Source organism: Bombus flavifrons, chromosome 13 (assembly GCF_040668555.2).
Source record: "Bombus flavifrons isolate JBK064 chromosome 13, iyBomFlav1_principal, whole genome shotgun sequence".
Taxonomy (NCBI): Eukaryota; Metazoa; Arthropoda; class Insecta; order Hymenoptera; family Apidae; genus Bombus; species Bombus flavifrons.
In genome coordinates, this window is record NC_138454.1 from 7,452,516 (window position 1) to 7,473,025 (window position 20,510).

The 20,510-nt window shown below is 39.2% G+C and overlaps 2 protein-coding genes across 7 annotated transcripts in view; both read right to left on the bottom strand.

Annotated features, from left to right (window-relative positions):
* LOC138186076 (uncharacterized) overlaps window positions 1-13,848 on the bottom strand; it is a 28,138-nt gene extending 14,290 nt beyond the window's left edge. Inside the window, exons 1-3 of the mRNA XM_069125594.1 lie at window positions 13,288-13,848; window positions 9,353-9,653; window positions 8,530-8,624 (exon numbers count right to left, since the gene is read on the bottom strand). Of these exons, the coding sequence (XP_068981695.1) occupies window positions 8,530-8,624; window positions 9,353-9,653; window positions 13,288-13,334 (443 nt within the window). The 5' untranslated portion in view covers window positions 13,335-13,848. The remainder of the gene's footprint in view (window positions 1-8,529; window positions 8,625-9,352; window positions 9,654-13,287) is intronic.
* A 274-nt stretch (window positions 13,849-14,122) lies between these two features.
* Window positions 14,123-19,103, bottom strand: LOC138186174 (odorant receptor 13a). Of its 6 annotated transcripts, none has more exons than XM_069125751.1 (8): window positions 17,646-19,103; window positions 17,187-17,503; window positions 16,295-16,603; window positions 15,562-15,914; window positions 15,100-15,199; window positions 14,937-15,041; window positions 14,657-14,806; window positions 14,123-14,548 (listed from the first exon to the last, which is right to left on the bottom strand). In XM_069125751.1, exons 2-8 carry the CDS (start codon window positions 17,346-17,348, stop codon window positions 14,492-14,494), a joined length of 1,236 nt encoding a protein of 411 aa, XP_068981852.1. In that variant the 5' UTR covers window positions 17,349-17,503; window positions 17,646-19,103; the 3' UTR covers window positions 14,123-14,491. The 6 variants fall into 6 exon arrangements, with proteins under 6 accessions (XP_068981852.1, XP_068981850.1, XP_068981854.1 ...); XM_069125749.1 differs by having other exon boundaries at window positions 17,187-17,545; XM_069125753.1 differs by having other exon boundaries at window positions 15,628-15,914; window positions 17,187-19,103.
* Between the last annotated feature and the right edge of the window lie 1,407 nt (window positions 19,104-20,510).

The window sequence follows — 20,510 nt, forward strand, 5'->3', positions numbered from 1 at the left end:
TGGCTCTCGTTTTCACCGGTGTCGGCGGGTGCAGAGGAAACGAAAGCTAGCTCACGTGTTTGCCGGATATTACGCTGGCGAATGATGTCGAAATAAGAATCGATCCATCTTCTATCTATTCGTGCAATGTCAAGAATATAGGAAGATTTCTCTCCAGACTATGACTATCTCTAGACTCCAAGATTTTAATAAAACAATGAATATGTTGATTAATCGTAATGTAAAAGAGAGTCCCGTCTAATTGAGAAAATGATCCTTTCTTCGATGCCGACTCGATGCAAAGACCGAGCTCTGACTTTTAAATCTCATAGATAGCCATACTGGACTCGATCTTTTGGCACTCCTTGCTCAACGAGTTCTTTTTTGAATTTCAAATTCGAATAATTCGGAAGAATCCAGTCGGTCGAAGGAATTCCCCTGGATAACGTTTCTTTAAATTCAACCGACTGATTGCTTCATCGGCCGGGATCCACAGATTCTTCGTAATCACGCGACGTTTAACGAGTCGTCGACCCACACCACCCTCGGTTGCGCGAAAGCCTCGAATTCAAACGGAGACACACGCGGCGGCGTTCACGCGATTCCTTGTAACATTAGACACCGTTAGACACCCGCTCCGGTGAATATCGACCCTCGATTACTGGGTCACTGGGAGCACGACCGCGAATCGGCGTGAGAGCTCAGAAATCCGCGAGCTGTTGCAATTTTCCATCCCAACGAGGATAAGAAGGTTCGCCGAGTATCGTTCACTGGGAACTTGATATTTTTCTAAATATTTCCCAAGACTGGTAGCAAACTTTTACAATACCACGGTTATGCATTATTTTGAGATTCTACTGAATCTACCGAAGAATTTTACTTTCAAAAATAGTGTAATTTTCGAATGATTCGGTAATACTCTCATACGATTACCAAAATTTGATACTACGAAAATGAAATGTGGAGACTGATAAAAAGACGCTCAAATACATTTTATAGTCTCTGTACATCGTATCTTAAAATCAAATCTTCTAAGAACGAGATTAGGTACGTCTCAACAACTTTGCTACAGTCCGAGGGAAAAATGTTACAGTGCAGAATGTTTGTGTACAGCTTCTCCGCCAAAGTCCTAGTTTACTCTGCTCCAGCCACTCGGTTCTACGACAATTCAGAGCTAAGAAGATTCCATGTGTACACGGTTTACGATAGCTTTTAAACCGGACATAACTAACACTCTGCAGCAGGTGGGCGTAAAACGGCGAAACGACGCAACCGGTCGACAAACAGAAACTGCGAAATGCAGGTCGAATTGAATTTGCGATCCAGACCGAGATCGTAATGACTGGGAATCGAGAGTGTGGTCGTAGTCGAATTAAAGCTTTTGCGAGGTTTGCAGGGGGGACTGAAACGGGAAAGAGTAAGGAACAGACGACGTGGATGTGAGAAAGAGAGAGATAGAGTGAAAGAGAGAGAAGCGGTAGCGAGCGGCGGGGCGAAACAGAGAGGAGGGAGAGTGTTCTATCGATCAATCAGCCATAAGTAATGCGGAGCTTTTGATCGGTTACCGTTTCATTGCGGATGGGAAGAGCGGCACGGCATGCTATCGCGTACGAATTCGGCGACTTAATCACGTTAAACGCCCGATGCCTAATGACGATGGTTCCTGATCAATTGACGGCCAACGAATCATCCAACACACCGGCCGTCGGAACATTTCTGTACGGCATCACCATGGGGCCGGCGAACGAACATTCACCGTGCAAATTGATTGCCCGGCCGCCTGATAATTGGCGAAAATGAAAATGTCGCGTAAACGGCGATGTAGCCGATACTTTGATTTCCGACCCCCAGCTTCTCTTTGACTCGGTCCTATGAACTTTATGTACATGTTACACCTCTGCCTTTTCGTCCAATATTTTAACGTTCAAACGTGAATGAAATCTATTTGGAGAAGTGCAACGATTTCTTCTCATAATGAAATTAAACCATTAAAGACCAAACGATAGTTTATGTTAATAAATGTTTATATCGTACAAACATTTCAAGTTCTTTAAATTTTATATTTCTATAAGTAAAACGTATCCCCTGATTTTATTATAAATCGATCGTTAGTTCGTATCGGAGAGGAACATAAGTGACGCACTTAGTGCGTCGTCGGTTTCAAATTAACCTTAACCCGTCCCTCGACATTTTGAAAATTTCTAGAAGAAGAAGTTGATACACGGCGTAAAAAGAATATTATGGACACGGCCCGACCGAATTTCCCCTCATCGCGAATTCACCCTGAGTCGAGGAAATCACGCGTGAATTAACGATTGTGCGTGAAAGTGCGACAATTTTCGCGCGACATTAGCCAGTGCCGCGTTTATTACCGGAACGTGTCAATTGTAACAGGGTGGGATCGTTGTTAGATCGTAAATTAAATTATGCCCGGGATCGTGCTGGCGCGTTTATTGACGAGAGTACGATTCGCTAATAGGTATAATTAATTGCACAACAAAACCTGAATATCGATCCGGGGGCGCGTGCATATTCCCTGCGTGTTTATTAGACGCGCAACGTGAAAGCCGATCGCACGAAACAATCGTGGAAATATTCGTGGAGATATTCACGGAGATATTCACGGAGATATTCGCGGAGATATTCGCGGAGATATCCGCAGAAATATTCGCGGAAATATTCGCGAAAAATCGGTTAATCAGCCGACGCGTTCCTTTTCGCCGACTGGCTTTTGCCCGCTGATTAATGAATAAATGTTTCGTGCTTTCCTCTTTGCCCCGACTGCCAGAAGGCTGATGTTCTTTAAGCCCGTTGTTATAGCCAACTTTCCTCTATCAGCCATTTTTTTGCCAGTCAATAGACCAAATAACTGTTATACAAGCTGAGATTTATGGAACTTTAGGAGTTTCTTTCGTTTCTTTCCTTCTGCGTTGAGCAACGGTGTAAGGTGATGCTCAAAGTCACTTCCTCTGCTTTAGAGAAACTTTACAAGTTTCCTACTTTTCCGGGATTTTCCTATATTCTCTATAGAAACAGAACACGTGAATAGAAACACGCGAAAATTCATGTTCGCGTTATGAATATTCGAACTTGCGTACCTCTCTTTCCTGATTCTACCCGGTAACAATCTGATCGCTGCTAATTCTGCTTACTGTGGTTCCCCTTTTAGTTTTTCTGCCAATGCAGTTTATTTTCCTATCGTCCTGCACTTCCCGTGCTTGTGATTCATTTTAGTTCCCTGGTTCACCAGGCTATCGACAAACTTCCTTTTCTCCATCGTTCTGTTCCTTTCTCTCTTCCTCCATCGTCTCTATTTTCTCCCCATTTCTTCCTAATTTTTCTTACTTGTTCTCTACTCCTCTACACTTTGAACTTCTTTCTCATAAACTTTTTCCTATATTATTTTCATTTTTATCTCTTTACCGATATAAACTTTTACGTTCTGCTTCATCATGGTCGTCACCTTTTGAAAAATATTTCCAAAACTTGGTCATACTATCGTTATCGGCGACACTTATACTTTTCCTTGTAGCTTTTACAGCCGTCATTGCGATAGTCCGTGTAAACGTTACTGTAACGCACAAAGTCTCGTCCTTTTGTGTTTCAGATGCATAAGAGAGAATTAAGACAGCCACAGGAAGCTCGTAAATTCGTTTATACACCGTTCTCGACGTTCACGGTGTAATTCGCGACACGCAGCAGCGTGCAATCGTAAAAAGCCCGTTTTCAAAGTGCAGCACGGTTGGAAATGATTCACTGGGCGAGAAGTTAGTCACGTAAGGAGCCAAGGAAGCTCGCAGAACGACTGTCCTTCCCAGGCGAATGGCTCAGTTTCGAGCGTAAAAGCGGCAACATTCTATTATTCGCGTTATTAAGCAACGCGAGATTGGCTTTAATTGCGTCAGAGGAGCTCGCGTTTTAATGGACAGTCGCGACTCGAAAACGGCAACCGCTTTGACCGGGAAGTCGTCCCATCCTCTTGCGAAAAGCGACGACGAAAAAAGAGGAGACTTTTATGAGACAAAGTGATGGTACTTTGAACTAAAAGCAATGAACTTGGATATATTGAATCTTGAACGTTAAATGGATCAAAAGAGGGTGGAGTTTAGCAGAAAACGTATTAATATCGCCAAAACTTGGAAGCGCGGAAACGTTTCTTCGATTTGTATATCGTAAATTAGAGATACATTTCTGGTTTATCGTTTGGGTGGCTAAGTTACATGGAAAAATTCAATCATTTTGTTATACGCGTTGCGTACGACGCCAACTTTCGAGCCTGATGCACGAATAGAAACGAACAGAAGATAGAATGCCATCGCGTTTTATCGTTCGAGTTCACGAGATTACGAAGCCGTGATATACCAAGACATCGTTGCTAATATTCGATGACACGGACAGCCTCGAATTCGACACGAATCCTCCCTTTACTTCCAACTTCTTATTTCTTACTACTTTATCTCACGAGAGCGAAATAAATGTAGAAAATCAAGACCGAAGCCCCATAAAGATTAAAAGCTTGAAAGAAAATATTTATATGTATACGAATCTTTCACGGCTCGGTCTATCAAATTCTTCACGTACAGACCCAACACCATAGCCAAATGTAAATCCTTTAATCGTAAAGAACCCTAAAACCACAGGATGTTCGAAAACTCTCCCGTAAAAATTTATATTTTATGAGTCGGTCCATTAGCGCGAATTTTTTACGCGGACGCAGTCCTTGCGAGCTTTTAGATGCGCTTTAATTTAAAGGGTGCGCGAAATATTTTTCAGAAGGCGCCGCTATTAGCACTACCAGGATAAACACAACGAATGAGAATAGCGGATCGGTGACTGTGTTAACGTTTTGAAAAATTTCCATCCCTAAATCCGTCATGACGAGGCTGTATTTTCGGTTCGACTCGCGGCAAGGAAACATGAATGGACGATGTCGGAAGCTTTATCGTACCAAATCGTAACAACCGGGACAGTCGCGACACAACGCATATTTTTGCCTAGGCGAGCAACGAATTTCCGTGGCACTTTTAATAACTGCCGGTGATCGTATAAACGCGGATTTATAGTATTCGGTCGCGGGGATGCCGGCCGATTCTACTGGACGTGCGTAAATCTGTCGTTTCTTTTTCCCGACCGGTCAATACGGAACAAAGGATGATTCACGATGCCAGTTATAGATGATGAACAGCTTAAAGACACTCCTCAATGATAAAAACGTTGTTTCTTTGGAATGCTTCCAGGGACGGCACTTTCTTTTTAGCCCGCGCTGCGCGGGAAAGAATCGGCCGTCGATGTTGATCGACGTAGGATTTATTTGATTTGAAAATAAAATGGTGTCAGTGTTAGAATATTGTTCAAAGTAACGAAAAATCGGCGAATTGTCATCAACTTTTTAGGGATGGAAATTTTAATAGTTACGTAACGACGTAATTATGTACCTGTGTACAGTAGCTCACGATACAGTAACTCGTAAATATACAATAGTTAAATATAAAAAAGACATAGCTCGGAATATGTAATTCAAAACATTTTAGGGACGTAGAATTATCCTTCAATGGTCGGCACACAGAGTTGTCACGAATTTCATTCACGGTTCAAAAGGGAACACGTAGATACGGAACTTTCTTCGTCGACCCACTTAACGATTTTACGTCGCGAACTGACAGAGAGGCGGCCCAAAAGAGGAAACGCCGCTCGAGCTGACCGATTCGCTTATCCGGCAATACATCAAGCGAACTTTCTCGCGATTCTTCGTGCACGTGAGCGAAAAAATCCATGCAGAGAAATACAACGAACAGATACGTTGCTGTCGTGGAGCTTTCCTTCGTCGTTCTCTATTCCCCCGGAAAGACGATTTTCCCCTGAAAAGTGCTCGAGTTACAAATGCAGATCTATTCGAACACGACGTTGTCCTCGGAGAATGTCAGAACCGTCTGACGACAGTTATTTGTCAATAATTTCAAAGATTTCCATTATACAACAATTACTTTATATCACGGTAATTCGTTCATTATTTTTATTTATCACTTCGTAATAAATAATATTATCGACAAGATTCGATATCAAACAAGAAATGGGACAACGGCAAAGTGATTTACGAAGACACGTTAAATTCGGAGCAACGTGTTTCCAAGGGGAATTTTATGGTGGTCTTGCAGTTGGTTTTACACGGTCCAAAAAACCACCAGCAATGGAACAATTTTCCGCGGATCCATCCTCGTTTCGGTTACACGTACGAATTTCAAAGTGCCGATAAAACTTGCGTGGAACGACTGGTACGCGGCAACCGTGCGTTTTCCTTCGTTCACCGATGAAACGACCAAAAAGAGATAGAGAGGAGGAAAAACAGAACGAAAAGAGAAACAAAAAAAAAAAAGAAACACAGAGGAAATGGCAATCGATATTTCTCGTGAACGGTAAATACAATTTTTACGAGTGTTCCAGCGCAACGAAGCTCCTCTGCTTTTTATTTTTACACCAAGCTCAAGGCAATCCGGCGAACGTTTAATACAGGAATAAAGCGGTGTTTACGAGGGAAAGTGTGAATCGAAGATCGGGGGTGGATCTGTAACGAGGGAAAATTTGTACACATGGAACGTGTCTATTTCTTTAGAAGTCTTCCGCTTCTTACTTTAAGGTACCTTAAATTAATGCAGTATATTTAAATAACAAAATCTCGCGTTTTACATTCTACTATCGGACGTTATTTACCATTGAGAATGAATTATTCATTGACAATAAAATTTTTAATCTACAATATCTTAAGAGTTTTATAAGATATCTATAATATCTAGAGACGAAGTTAATATAAAAAGAAAGTTAATAAAATGATGGAAATAGAACTTTAGAGGGTAGTAATTTGAATATTGTCAAAAGAATCCTTCTACAAATTTCAATAACCAAAACACTATTGAATTCCTACGTTTTTCTCCTATTTATCGTACGATACTTGGGCAAAACTGAAGAAGTTAAATTAATCAGCGAGCGAAATGTTGTCATGGGATGAAAGTGCGAACGAATATTGGAACGGTGCTCTGCAAGGGAAAAGATTCTTACCCAGGTAGAGCAATGCTTATACGTCCGCCTACGATTGCGAGTCACGGGGCACTGAGCTTACAAGACACATCCAGGCCAACACGGCGCTCGCGAACCTCACGACTCCTAAACTCGACTTACACGTTTACCTACCCCCTTCCAACGGCGTCAAACCACCCCTAGCCATCCCGTCGACGTATAATATTTTCACAGCTACTGGACGCGACCTCTTTACTTCGATGTCTGTTCACTAATTAAAGACAATTTTGTCTAGCGACACCTAAATTTCCAGTTATTCGATGACTCTTTCATTTTTACAATATAAAACCATCGAAAAGGATTTCTTTAACAGTTCGATGTTTGATACTAAAATCTATCGTGTAAAGCGAAAGGAAATTGACAGATAGTGACAACATTGATAATGACGCATTAAAATACATTGCAAGATAACAGTTACTATCTAACAAAAAGGTCAAAAGGAGAATCAATTGCATAAGGTGGAAGCTATTATCTCCAGAACAGATTCTATTAAGAGTTTCCTCAGAACTAGAACTTATCCTGTTGCAACAGTGTTCGAAGAAAACGTTTCCACAGTTCAAGATAAAGTCAGGTCTCGGCTAGTGTTATTTAAAATCAAAGATTCCTCTTCCCAAACTTACCTCTTCCTAAACGGAAAGACCTGCGATTACCATTTTCAATTAACCAACGCCGGTTGCTTCGGCAAACTGGATGCCAAAGAAAAAAAGTATGACAAAGGGGACGATAAACTTTTCATTCCAGTATAGTACGACATAGTACGACAGAAACGCTCGTCGATAACGATTTAGGAATGGATTCTTGAAACCCTATAATCGCTGGAATGCGAACAAGACGCACAACAGAGGGATTACATTTTCAACTTGTCAATCCATCTAATCATTGATTTGACTGGAAAGAGGCGAATGGAAATTAAGACGACCATCGACACGAAACAACTTTATCGTGCGAAAATGACGAAGAAAATTGACCCGACAGCTGGACCTTGACCGACAACCGCCAATGTCTTGATCGTCTATTGGCGTATAGCTCGTCGATGCGCCTCGTTTCGCGAAAAGACGCCGCGAATGGCAAGATTCCCACACTTATCAATCCGGATGCGCGTTATCGCCACGTTGCTTCGCATCTACGTTCAGTTGGCTTCGAGTAAAATTCACGTGTTTGCTCCGTAAGCCGAGTAATTGGATCGTAGAATATTTAACGTGATACAAACGAATATGTGAATGTGAATATTTATAGGATTCATCGCTTTCAACAAGAGATTGAATATTATAAAATTGTTTTCTTTCAAATTGGCAAATGAAATAAGATCCTTTGTCAACCTACCAGCCATTTTTAGAAGATGACTCTTTTACATCTTCGAATCTGACAAATTTAATCATAAAGTGATATTAAAAACAAAAAATCAACAGAAATGTACTTATCATGTTTTCCCCCTATCACTCGGAAGAGATAAAACGAGTTATCTTCCATTCTGGTTACCTGACAGAAACACCATAGTTCCTCTCGTTTTTCCTTTCCTCCTCGATCCTAGCGAAAATTCCTTCGCAGAGACGCGGCGTGAGTCCAGGATCTTCCTACGGACGAAAAAATGGAAACATCGTTAACCGTTGTGCTCTTTGTTCCGTTTCTCAAAAACGAATGCACCGAAATCGCACGGAAAAATTACGTATCGTTAACTCTATCGGTCATCGAAATGTCCCGGAGCGATCGAACGACTCCGTTCCCATAATTGAAACTGAACGTGCTCGACGTATAACCGCAACACGTGCTTCGCTTTTAAAAAAATCGCTCGGTCGTTGTCCCTCTCCTCGTCCCTCCTATAATGTAGCCGCGATCGGCTACGGAGCCACAGGGCAATTTAATTAAGCGCCGTCCGAGCAAAAACAGTTTCAATTTACCGGTCGAAATTTGCCGGAGAAACCGGAAAAAAGAACGCCTCTCTCCGTTGCCCGCCAATTAGAGGCTGACCTACCACGGAAATCGTTACCTCGTTCCGAATTATGCGCGTTACCCTTTGATCGTTTGCCGTTTCCTCTTGGATTCTAAGCGAGTAAACGCGCCGTGACGCTGGTTATCCCAAAAATAATTCAATTGATCTATATTATAGGAGGGAGAATTTTTGTGGATAACGAATAATTGTGGACTTTAAGATTTGGCGTACATGATATCACACAAAGATTTACAAAAAAATCATAGGATACATACATAATGTAACACATTCAGAAGTCATAAAGTTCAAAAATTTTCATGCTATAATTCTTCGCGGATGAAATCTTTTAAAAACCAAGAAATAATAGGATACCTTGGTTCCCATCACGGTGTAGGTTTTTCCTGACGCGCTTTGTCCGTACGCCACCAAACAGGAATTATAGCCAGTGAAAAGAGCGTCCAAGACAGTTTGGCCAAGCGTCTGGTAAATCCTTGCCTGGTCCGCGAAACTCTGTGCCTCTGGATTCGACGAATCGAAGCAGTAATCGAAACCATATTTCCGTGTTCTTTCGCGACTATCTCCAGCTTTGCTCGAAGATACTTTCACGTTTGTTAAGGAAATCCCGTTCGACTCCGTATGAACAACCACCTCTGATCCAGTTGAATTCAGCTCTCTGTATGAAAGAAAAAATGTCACGTTTTACTTCGCTTGCTACGAAAAACAGAAATGAAAAACAACAAAGAACTCGTAGGCTTCTGTACAAAAGCCACAAATTCATTTTTTATTCATTTTATCGAACAGAGAGGCACAAAGATTCTTTCTCCTGCGTGCTTCGTGAAAACATTTTTCCACGTTCCCTGAGTCGAAATCGACTCATCGATGCATATACCATTTACACGAATCGCTTTTGTATTCGAACGTGTTCCAAAATTCTCTCGAATTCCTATCGGTGGTCCGATCCTTCCGCTATTTTCCATTAGCGTTTCCGGTTTCCTTGAGGCGCTCGATTTCGTCATCGATCGATCAAAGCACGGTCCATTAACGGATCGTTCAGCCTGTCTTACCAACTTCGGGCAATTCCTGCAATTTAATCCTCGCCACGAAACAACGATCCTCGTCCGATTATACCACGAATGGTTTTTCGATTCGGCGACGTAGTTCCATTCGAATCGCTCGGCAAGTCGAGCAGATGGGATTGCTAATTCGTGGAAAAAAATCTTGGAAGGGGAAACCGATAACACCAAGTTAACTGTCACGAACTTCCGTTCTTCCAGGCCAGATTCGGAATTTCCAGAGACATTCGAGCAACTTCCTCGCGGGATTATCAGATCCTGCTGCGGAAGATCTATCGGAAAAACGCGTCTGGTAATGTTATCGATGATTTTCGTTCGCGGATTTCCAGCCTGTCCAAAGGTATACTGGATACGAGGGCAACCGATTCCAGCCACGTTCAAATGAGTTTTTGGTTTCCCTTCTGTCCTGTGGTGTGACGTTTAACGTAACGCCGGATAAGTAGTAATAGTAGCCATGATAGCTATATTAATAACTTTGGTGTTCTTGCAGTACCGTTTTTATTCCTGGAACGCACCATTTTTAGACCTTTTTACGTTACTTCCTTTTATTTCTGAAATGATTTTTTGAGAGTTCCTGCGCTACCGTTTTTAATTTCACAAACTCTATTTTAACGTTTCTACATTGCCTTTTTCATTGTAAGAGTTGATTTTTCGAAAACCTTCCGTTCTTTCATTTATTACTACAACTTGCATTCCTTAATATACACACCTTGTTATCTTTTTCTGGTTGAGATTTTTTTATGACTTTATGGCCTCTGAACTTTCCTCGTAATAATCAATCAATGTGGAAATTGTCGAGAAAGTTATTTAACAACGTGGAATACAGTATGCAGTCCTATGTATCACTGAATTAATCAGTGTAACACTGTTTTAATTTTGAATCTACCGAAAGAGCGACGATTGTACACACGTGGGTATCTCGCGTGCGTGTGACGCATTCGAGCAGAGAAAGCGGTAAAGTTAAAGGTACTTTAACCCCGGTCCTTGCGTGATCCTATCATGGCCCTGTTCGCTCTCTAATCGTCACGATTTCGTGCCCCGTATCCGCGTTTTTGCGAAATTAATACCTACTACCTGTTCGGTAAAACGCTTTAGCTCGTACGAGTTATTCGTGAAGATCAGAAATGATTTCCAGGTTTGTTCCGCCGAAATTGATCTATCTAGATCCTGTGCAATCTTTGTAGCTACGAATAAAGTAGGTACGAATTGTTGTCGTGACTTTTCAGTAAGTCTGTATGTGACTTAAATTATCTACACATTTTAAATTATCATCAAATTAAACAAATTAAGATAGCGTGAATAAATTTTACAAAAATATTGAAAATTAGTGAACTAACTCCTTCATCAAAGGCTTTTGCACAGTTCTATAAGAAACCTCCGCAGAATTCTACATTTCAACTTCTGTTTCACTACTTTCACCTTACAATTAAAACGAACCTAATCATATGTTTCTCCTACACAAACTCAATAAACAAATCAATTCCGAACAAATAAAAAATATTCGATCCTCGACAATCGTATCATCGATCCAGTCAATAATTCCGGAACTCTATTCAACTCGGTTCAATACAGGGCCACTTCACATTCGCATCGATCAACTCCATCAATCGTCGATTCGCAGGAAGCTCGTGACAGAGATCCAACCCGCCGATCCATCCGTTCGTGGATAGCCCTTTCATCGTCGAACAAAATGGCCGACCAAACAGCTCTGAATGAAGCGTACAAGCGTACACGTTCAAGGGAAGACCGTTACTCGTTCTGATCAACGCAAAAAGCGCCCAAGAACACATATGGCTGGGTCCAAGGAAACCTCGATGAAGAGAGGAGATCTTGAATGAACCAAGGCAGCGTACGCGAATAGCAACAGTCCGCTTGTTATTATCCTCTTGGTCCTCTTCCGTTGCGAGAAGGCGCCGCTTCGAGTGTTATTCTCGAACGGATGCTCCTCTCTTTCTCTCTCGCTATTCCTGTTTCAAGTCGTTAAACTGTCTGGCCGTGTGTCATCGGCGTATCGTGCTGCTCGTACGTCACTCCACGGATCGGTCGATCCTTTATCGCGAGAACATCCCCCGGATCGGCAAGGGCTTCCTTAGGAAATTTGTTGCTTTAAATAAACCCAGCGACGACACTCTTCGCAGTGGTCTTACTCGCTGCAAAGGTAGAAGCTTTATTATACTTTATTCGGTTCTATGTTGAATTATCGAGGAGCTTCTTTTTAATCTATGTCCTTCATACTTTCTAAACTATATCTTTTCGATCATTTTTGATCTAATCATGTTTTAAATAAATTTGAGGAGAACACATAAGAGTCCTTGTTAACGTGTACAATTCCTCGCTTTTTCTTATAAAACATTAAAAATGTTTAATTCGATAACAGTATTGGGACATAAAAATTCGAAGACTATGATAGAGTTAATCATAATGTCGTTAACTTTACATCTCTGCCATTATAATAGCATGTTAATTTATTTATTTATTCTGGATGGTCGAAAAATACATAAGTTCAGAAGCTTTTAAAAATATATTTACAATAGTTTGTCAATGACCCTAATTTCATTCTCTTCGGCCAAGTTTATTACGTTTCCTAGCCGAGAGCAATTGTTAGTTTGTCTTACTTTCGCGTTCTGGCCTCGTCTTCTAAGTATAGAAACGAGTTCATAAGTAGCGACTCAAAGGCGCACCGCGTATCCCTATAAATCTGCCTCCAGATTTCTGTCCCCGTTCGTTTCTCGCTACGGCCGTCTCGAAATATGTAATTATTGCCGAGACGCGTGTTTCTGTTTGCCTTCCAAACAGACGCCTGTCCATTACCGAACGTTCCTCGTAAAACCGTGGAACGAAAGAAAATTGAATTTACAAAAATGAAATTGCGGTGTATAAGGAAGCAGTAAACCTTGACCTTAAGTTCCAAAGAAACATGTGTATATCGGGAACATGGGGAAAGGGAGAACGTGGCTTCCGTTGATTTTTTCGCCTATTCCTTAAAATACATTTACAACTTACCAACAGAAATGAGTTTAGTGGCAAAAGCAACTCGCAACGTAGAATTTTCAGCTAATATTTTTCATTAGTCAAAGCACCTTCCTACCTTACAGTTTCGTTCGATTTTCAAAAACGCTTCACTCTGTCGCATGCAGATCCAGTCTGTTCGAATCTGTGATTAACTTCAATTACAGTTACAAATACTTTCTGATATTTCTTTTTATCATGCGATTAATCCGATCTAATACTCACCTGGCAGAGATCGGTCTTACGCGAACTGCCACCTTGATGTTCGCCATATTGCCATCGCGTGGACAACAATAATTAGCATCAGCTGGCTCCCATCGTAGTTAAGTGGCTTGTATCCGTGGTACGTCCAAGCAAGAGCGATCGAGCGAAACCGTCCAACAGACGACGCAACGTCGAAAGATCGGCCACGTTACATTTTGTACCGTCACGTTAAACGACCGAACGACGATGCACACGGAGAAGAGAAGTCGAAAGGAGCTGTACGTGCACTGGCCGGGTGCACGTGTTGTACTGTTGCGATGAAAATACCCTCGAGTCGCTTCCAAGACCATACGCCGCCGATGGTTTACCCCACCCAGAGAGAGAACTCGGCCGAACTCGTAACATTTTGCCTAAACTCCTGCGGACACTCCGCTACTGTGGTTTAAGTGATGCCGCATTTTCTTGTCGCATCCTTGCTGGCAAATTGTTGCGAGTTATTGAAAATAACGAAGGATTACTGCCCTCTACAGTAGATACCCTGGATTAACGCTTATTTTGATTATAATTCTATTATTCTCTCCTGAAATAGCTTGATTATTCGATCGTAATCTTCAATGTTAGTAAACTTCTTGAGATAAATCGGTACTACTTGGGGTAATTAAGGAACCACACGTGGTCTAGTAAATGTAGCGTGTCTCGCGATACGTACATATATACTCATAATAAGCCGGATGTTTGGTAAACACGCTTAAGTAAATATCGTGTTAGATTATAAGCATGAGTAGTAGGCGCGTCTAATTTGTTCAATCTGTGCGCGTTGTACTACACCCTCTGATCTTGTGAGAAAAAGGAAATAGGTCTCCTTCTTGAAGAAAGATGTAATAAATAAGAAAAGACGTTTTCAGCAGTGATCATGAAAGAAAATATTCCAATGATTAGTATTAAATCAGTTATCGTTAAAAATCCTCTGTTTCCTAGTTTATTGTAAGAGTTTCTATCTCGATTCCAATTGTCTTTGGATGCGATCTACACCAGAAGATATCCATCGATCTTAAGAACGAGAAAGAAAACACGAACTTTCCGTCGACACTTTGTTTTACACGGATATTTTTAGGCTAGTGGAACGACTAAAGTACTTATATTCTCTGTAAGTTGAGTCATCATGGGATGCCGTCTACAATCGTAAAGCTTGTCGTACAAACATCTACGTTCATTGGTGAGACCATTAATCGCCTTCGGTGGCTGTAAGGACCGTGAAGTATGAGAACGACGTACTCAGAACCTGCAAAACAGGCAAGATTCCATAAGAAAAAGCTTCAGGTGCTCGAGCGAAACGATCATCTCTTTCTCATAATAAATAACGCGGATCCTTCAAAAAATTTTTATTCACCGCTGAGAAGCTCTCCAAGGACATGGCATAGAACTTTGCCGCGGTGATTTTGCTGGGAATCCTCGCGCGCATCATTATGATCTGAAGACTCTGGCTGAATCTGCTGCCGATCCATCCACTGCCATAAGCGGAGTCACCCACTGCTCCGCTCTATATTATCATTGGTCAGCGATCATTTCAATACGACTTTATAATTTAGATTCTTGAAATTCTTCTGAATTTTCAATAAAATTTGTCAAACAGCTTCTTTCATGAAAGCGACTATAATTTTTAAAATCACCTCGTCGATCAAGCCATTTCCACTGAAGCTGAACATGAACAGCTCAAGAATGGCCGAGTTCAAGAAGGTCGAATATTTCATCAGGCGACCCTTGTCCTTCATCATCTAGAAAGGTCACTTTTTATCGACGATGCCTTGACTCGTGAGCATCGAGCGGACGCACCGAGGTAATCTGGAATCCCGCGAAGCAGATCAGGCCGGTGCTAATGATGAATTGCCCCAAAGCCAGAACATTTATGATCCTTTCCAGTGCATCTGCGTACCTGCGAACAGATTATTCCACGCGAACGTAGAGCAGTATATCTTACTGGTAATTGATCGTCTGGAAAAATGTCTGCGACAGAATTACTAAAAAAAACTCAATAGATATTATTACAACGATGATTATAGATAGATATATAGACTGAAAATGTTTATGCATTTATGAGAAATTTAAATACACATAATATGCAAATTTATACAAAATATAGAAAATAAATGTTAATATATGAAACAAATCTTTATTTAGATTTCATTCCATTAATTATATTCATAAAAATGGGCATTTGCATAAACATTCGTAATCTAGTATAAATTGTAATTTAATATAGTTCGGAATAATAGCAACTGATATTGCTCTATCTACCGTGCAACAACATCATACATCCAACAAATTAAAGTGCAAATTCGTGATAGGACAAGTGACGCCCACTCTATCGCTTTCTGGTGACGAATCACGTAATTGCTCATGATAGCGGTAGAATTAGGATCTTCTCCACTGAGAGCCTCCAGCCTTTTCCGCAAAACTGCAAACTTGCCCGAACCGTGCATTATTACCACCAGATTGAAACTAGTAGCACCGGCAATCATACTTCCGCCAAAGCCACCCGCTGTTACGTTAAAGAAATAAAGGCACTCAAACACCGGTGATATGGTATGATTGATAAAAAAATAGCCTCGAAACGGAAGTACCCTTTCGTTGCTACCAAACGCGTAAATCTGCAACAGAATTGTGCTTGTTATTATTATTTAATGTTTCATCGAACGTTATCATCATATGTAAAATTACACAGATGTAAATCTAGTGTATTTTTAGGTTGAATGAAAGTGTGAACAATCTATCTATGTAAATCAATCTCATTTCGTAGCCGGCAGGCAGAAATTAATAATATATATAGTACACGTTATAATATTCAGCAAGTGAAACAAATTTGTGCTCAAGTTCCATTTCCTTAATTATATTCATAAAAATATGAATTTGCATAAGCATACAATTTATCCATGAGCAGTTTATGTGAAACATTTTCAAGCTTTAAAATTCTGTCATTGAGTTCAGACATTTTCAAACTAAAATTCTCCAATTGAATTCAAACACATACCTCTAAAAACGGGATACACATGAACAGTACAATCGTCATAGCCACGGTACTGATAAAATATTTCGCGAGACGAAAGGCAAACATCGTTTTCTTCGCTAAAATTATTCGATCTTCGTGAGAGGACAGGATCCAATCCTCTTTCATCGTCTTCACCACGTAGAACATGTCCTTCTGATGGAGCGAATACACTAGCAAACGGACTACACAGAGGTAAAATGCTGTACAAATCAGTGCGCATTCGGTCGCTTCATTCAAGTCATCTATATTGTGAACTACGTCGGCTGTCACGGCGATGGACATCACTACCGCCTGAAAATTCAATCTCTCAATACCATTCTCTTAATTCTGGTGAAGTATTGGGTTATTCGGAAGGTTCGTAGCGTTTTGAAGATTAAAAGTAAAGATTAATCGATAATTCTACTTGAACATCAGATACAGTAATGAACGGGAAGAATTCGAGATTAATCAATGTGGAAGGTATTTAACGACATAACGTTCACCAACGTTAACTCGCAAAAAGCTTTTTTTTCAATAAGAAGAAATAAAATATCTATAAAAACCACTTGAAACCATTTACCGTTGAAAGATTGTTTGGAAAGGCAATCTTATAAAAGAAACAGGCTAGGTATAAACTGTTTAATAAAATTCTAATTCTATAAAAAAAAACATTATTTTTAAACATTTTTCTGAATTTTGCTACGAACATACCGAACAAATTAATAAATTATCATCTAACCAATTCTCCACTTTAAATCTTGGGAATATAAATAGCGCCGAGACTTCCATTTAACTCGAAGTTAATTCTACTTGATCAGAGCTTACATTTACTGTTTGATTTTATTGCATCCTAATACCTTTGTTAAATAATACATCGATGTATTGCAGCACTTACCAGAAGAAACATACAGAACAAGTGGAATCTCCTAAATAATATTGTTCCCTTGCTACTGTCCTCCTCCAATGGCCAGATGGAAATTATTTTTGCGGTTATCATGATTGGTTTAATCAATTCATCGTACTCTTTACCAGAGAATTGTTGATCACTCATATCCATGGCTCGATGCGAATTTCAAACGAACTTGTTTCTTTGCCAAATCGTATGACTGACGATAAAACAGATTTATTCTAGCACGAGTTCTAGCACGTCTTCTAGCACGAGTCGCTTGGACAAATGCGACGACAAAAAATCGCAAAAAATGTCGCTACAGTCTAACGCAAAATCGATCGAAAACATAAATGATAGTTATCCTACTGCAATGGGAGGATCGTGACAATTCACAGTGATTGAAACTTTATGATAGTTAGGTACTTCGTGTAACTTCTTTTCACTGGGACTGGCGAAATAGCTTACCGCGTGGAGAGATAACTGTAGTTACGAAAATATGCAACTTTGTTAAAACTACTGTATATGATTTTCCTTCTATATTCGATGTAATGTTCTTCCTTTTCTTTTTTCTCTCTCTCCTTTTACAAGTCAAATTCCGGTCTTCGCAAAAGTTTCAGTACACACGTATAATTTCGATGAAATAGTATAAAGGACGACACATAATCGTAATTATGATATGCAGAATGTAACTAAGAATGCTGAGTATATTTTTCTTATACCTCGTGATATAATTTAAAATTAAAATCTGCGATTTGTATTCCCAGTTTTAAAATACGAATATCACGCCATCTTACACAGAAAGTTAGAAATTTCTGAATATGAAACATCATAAACTTCTATTGATAACCATGAAAGTACCACGGATAATATATAAACGCACATATATATGTATCGATAAGATACAGAATAGATGTGACGTTTAATGCTTTTTCGTGTCTCATGTTTTGGGAATCACCTAATTCCCTATACCATTTTCGTATCGCATGCGACGTTATCGATCCAGTATAGTAGTGATATGTATACCATCATTGACTAAAAACAACATAAACGCGATATTAAATAAGTCTTCGTGTTTCGCGTTCTGAAATACCGACTTCGGAAAAAATCAGTGTGTTTTTCACGCCCTCTGCAATGTATAACATCGCGTCACGACGATTATAATTATGTCAGAGTAGAAATTTGTTTACTGATCCGTTGAAATTTTTACATCATATAATATCAACTCTCATTTTTCTTGATATACAATATATATATAATTATGAAATAAGATTATTTATAATAATTTTAAATAATGCAACAACAAATTAAAAATATTCATCGGTATCGAACAGACATATTGTTCAACAGTATTTCCATTAACGAACGCCCAGAGGGATGCTGAAAAAGAAATAAATCCAATAGCCAGAAGGGCGATCCACTCGATAGAATCCCCAACATACCACGAGTGGAAAATATTTTTCTATTTCGCAACACTAATTTACTAAATCCATAATCATAAAATAGAAATTTCTCGGAGTGCTTTATTTATTTGCAATACTATTTAATTTGTTAGTGACAAAAAAAAAGAAGAAAAAAGAAAGAAAAATAAAAAATCGCGGGAGCATATACCGCAGTAGGGTATTTTAATCATTCACGCAACACTAATAAATACTAACGCATGCACTCATACTTCAACATACGCAACGCTAATATCGAAATGTCGAAGTGCAGCTATATTTGAAGCTGCCGATGCTTGACCACCTTTTTGCAACTGTTTCCGTTGCATCAGGTGATCCAGGAACAGGAACAGGTTTCCACAAGTGGAAGAAGTTTGGGCATTTCATAGACGCAACACTACGCATAGGACGCAACACTAATCGAAAAAGCTATTAAAACAATCTCGATAAAATATATCGCAACGCTAATTCTTAAAATGAATCTAATGTAAAGTTACTATTTATAAATGAAAAATACTACTTCAACTATGCGCGATGATCACAAATCGCAACGAGAATGACTTTCTTCGGGCGCGATGCCCGCTGAAACTTACATTTAAGCTCGAGACTTTCTAAATCGCAAACCAAAAAATAACGTACAAAGTTGAAATAAAAACATAAATCACGAAAGCTGATCCAAATACACATGGATGAACAACGATCATACAGAGATCGCTGTCCGTTCGTATGTGCATGCTCAAGCGATATTAACGTTCGTGTCGAAACCCAATCGCGACCACGACCGCGGAATTCAAAAAATCGATGGGCAAAGCCAAAGACGAAGACCAGAAATCGACGAATTATTAATTAATTAATATCTGTGGCGTCCATTATCTCTTCCGTAAACCCCTATTCTTTGTCATTTACTAGTAATCTGTAACCATCTGTAACCAGTAAAGAAAACCAACAATTTCAAATAAATGTATGATGAAACCAAAAATTTATAATAATAGAACAAATTATAATAAAATAAAGCAATAATAGAACCCAAATTCTATTTCAAAGGCCAGTAATATGAACTATCGATGACCCTAATCGTCAGATATACAGTCAACGATAAAAGTACAGGCAAAGTTTCGCAAAACTACTTAATTTTATTCAAATGATAATTAATAAGTAATTAAATAAGAACGTATTATTTAAATGAAGCAGGTGGGATTGTAAAAATGATGATAAAGTCGAAATGAGAGTACTAATAATGACGGGTACTGCCACAATCTCTGTCCACAAATTGCAGCAATCGAATGTCACCCCGCACCACACGTCTCCTATGAATTGCGAGTGACGCAACATTTTACGCCAATAGAAATGCTCAATTTGAGTTTGTAATATTCTGCGTCAATAGGAACGCTCAATTTGAATTCGCAATATTTTGCACCAATAGGAGCGGCCGATTTTTCTATATAGAAGCGCGCACAAATGTTATCTATTCAAATAGTCTAATTGAATTGGTAAATAGAAAACATATTTAAGATAATATTCGTTAATAATTATAATTAAAATTATATTCTTAGTAAAAAGTTTTTATGTGTTATACGACTAAAGCTACTATTATTAAATAAAATATCGTATTAGTAAAAATACCATTACGATACATTATTTCATTATTCATAATATCATTAATAACTATATTTCAATAATTCAAATATTTTAACAAAAAAAGTACAAAATGAAAGATTTGTACTATCTTGTTTTATGAATGTTTTAATTAAAAATAAATTTCACTTTTAAAATTATTTAAAATATAATTATAAATTATAATAATTATAAATCAATTAAATGTTTCTAATTGAGAACAATTTATTATCACTGTTTACTTTGCTATTAATTGATGTATAAATTATAAAATTTTTAT

What these genes read in the sequence shown, in the direction of transcription:
- LOC138186174 (XM_069125751.1), bottom strand. Translation starts at nt 17,348, where the DNA reads ATGGATATGAGTGATCAACAATTCTCTGGTAAAGAGTACGATGAATTG. An exon ending in ATGTATGATGTTGTTGCACG is followed by an intron (nt 15,200 to 15,561) that starts GTAGATAGAGCA and finishes ATCTGTTCGCAG; the next exon opens with GTACGCAGATGCACTGGAAA. An exon ending in GAAATGGCTTGATCGACGAG is followed by an intron (nt 14,807 to 14,936) that starts GTGATTTTAAAA and finishes ATGATAATATAG; the next exon opens with AGCGGAGCAGTGGGTGACTC.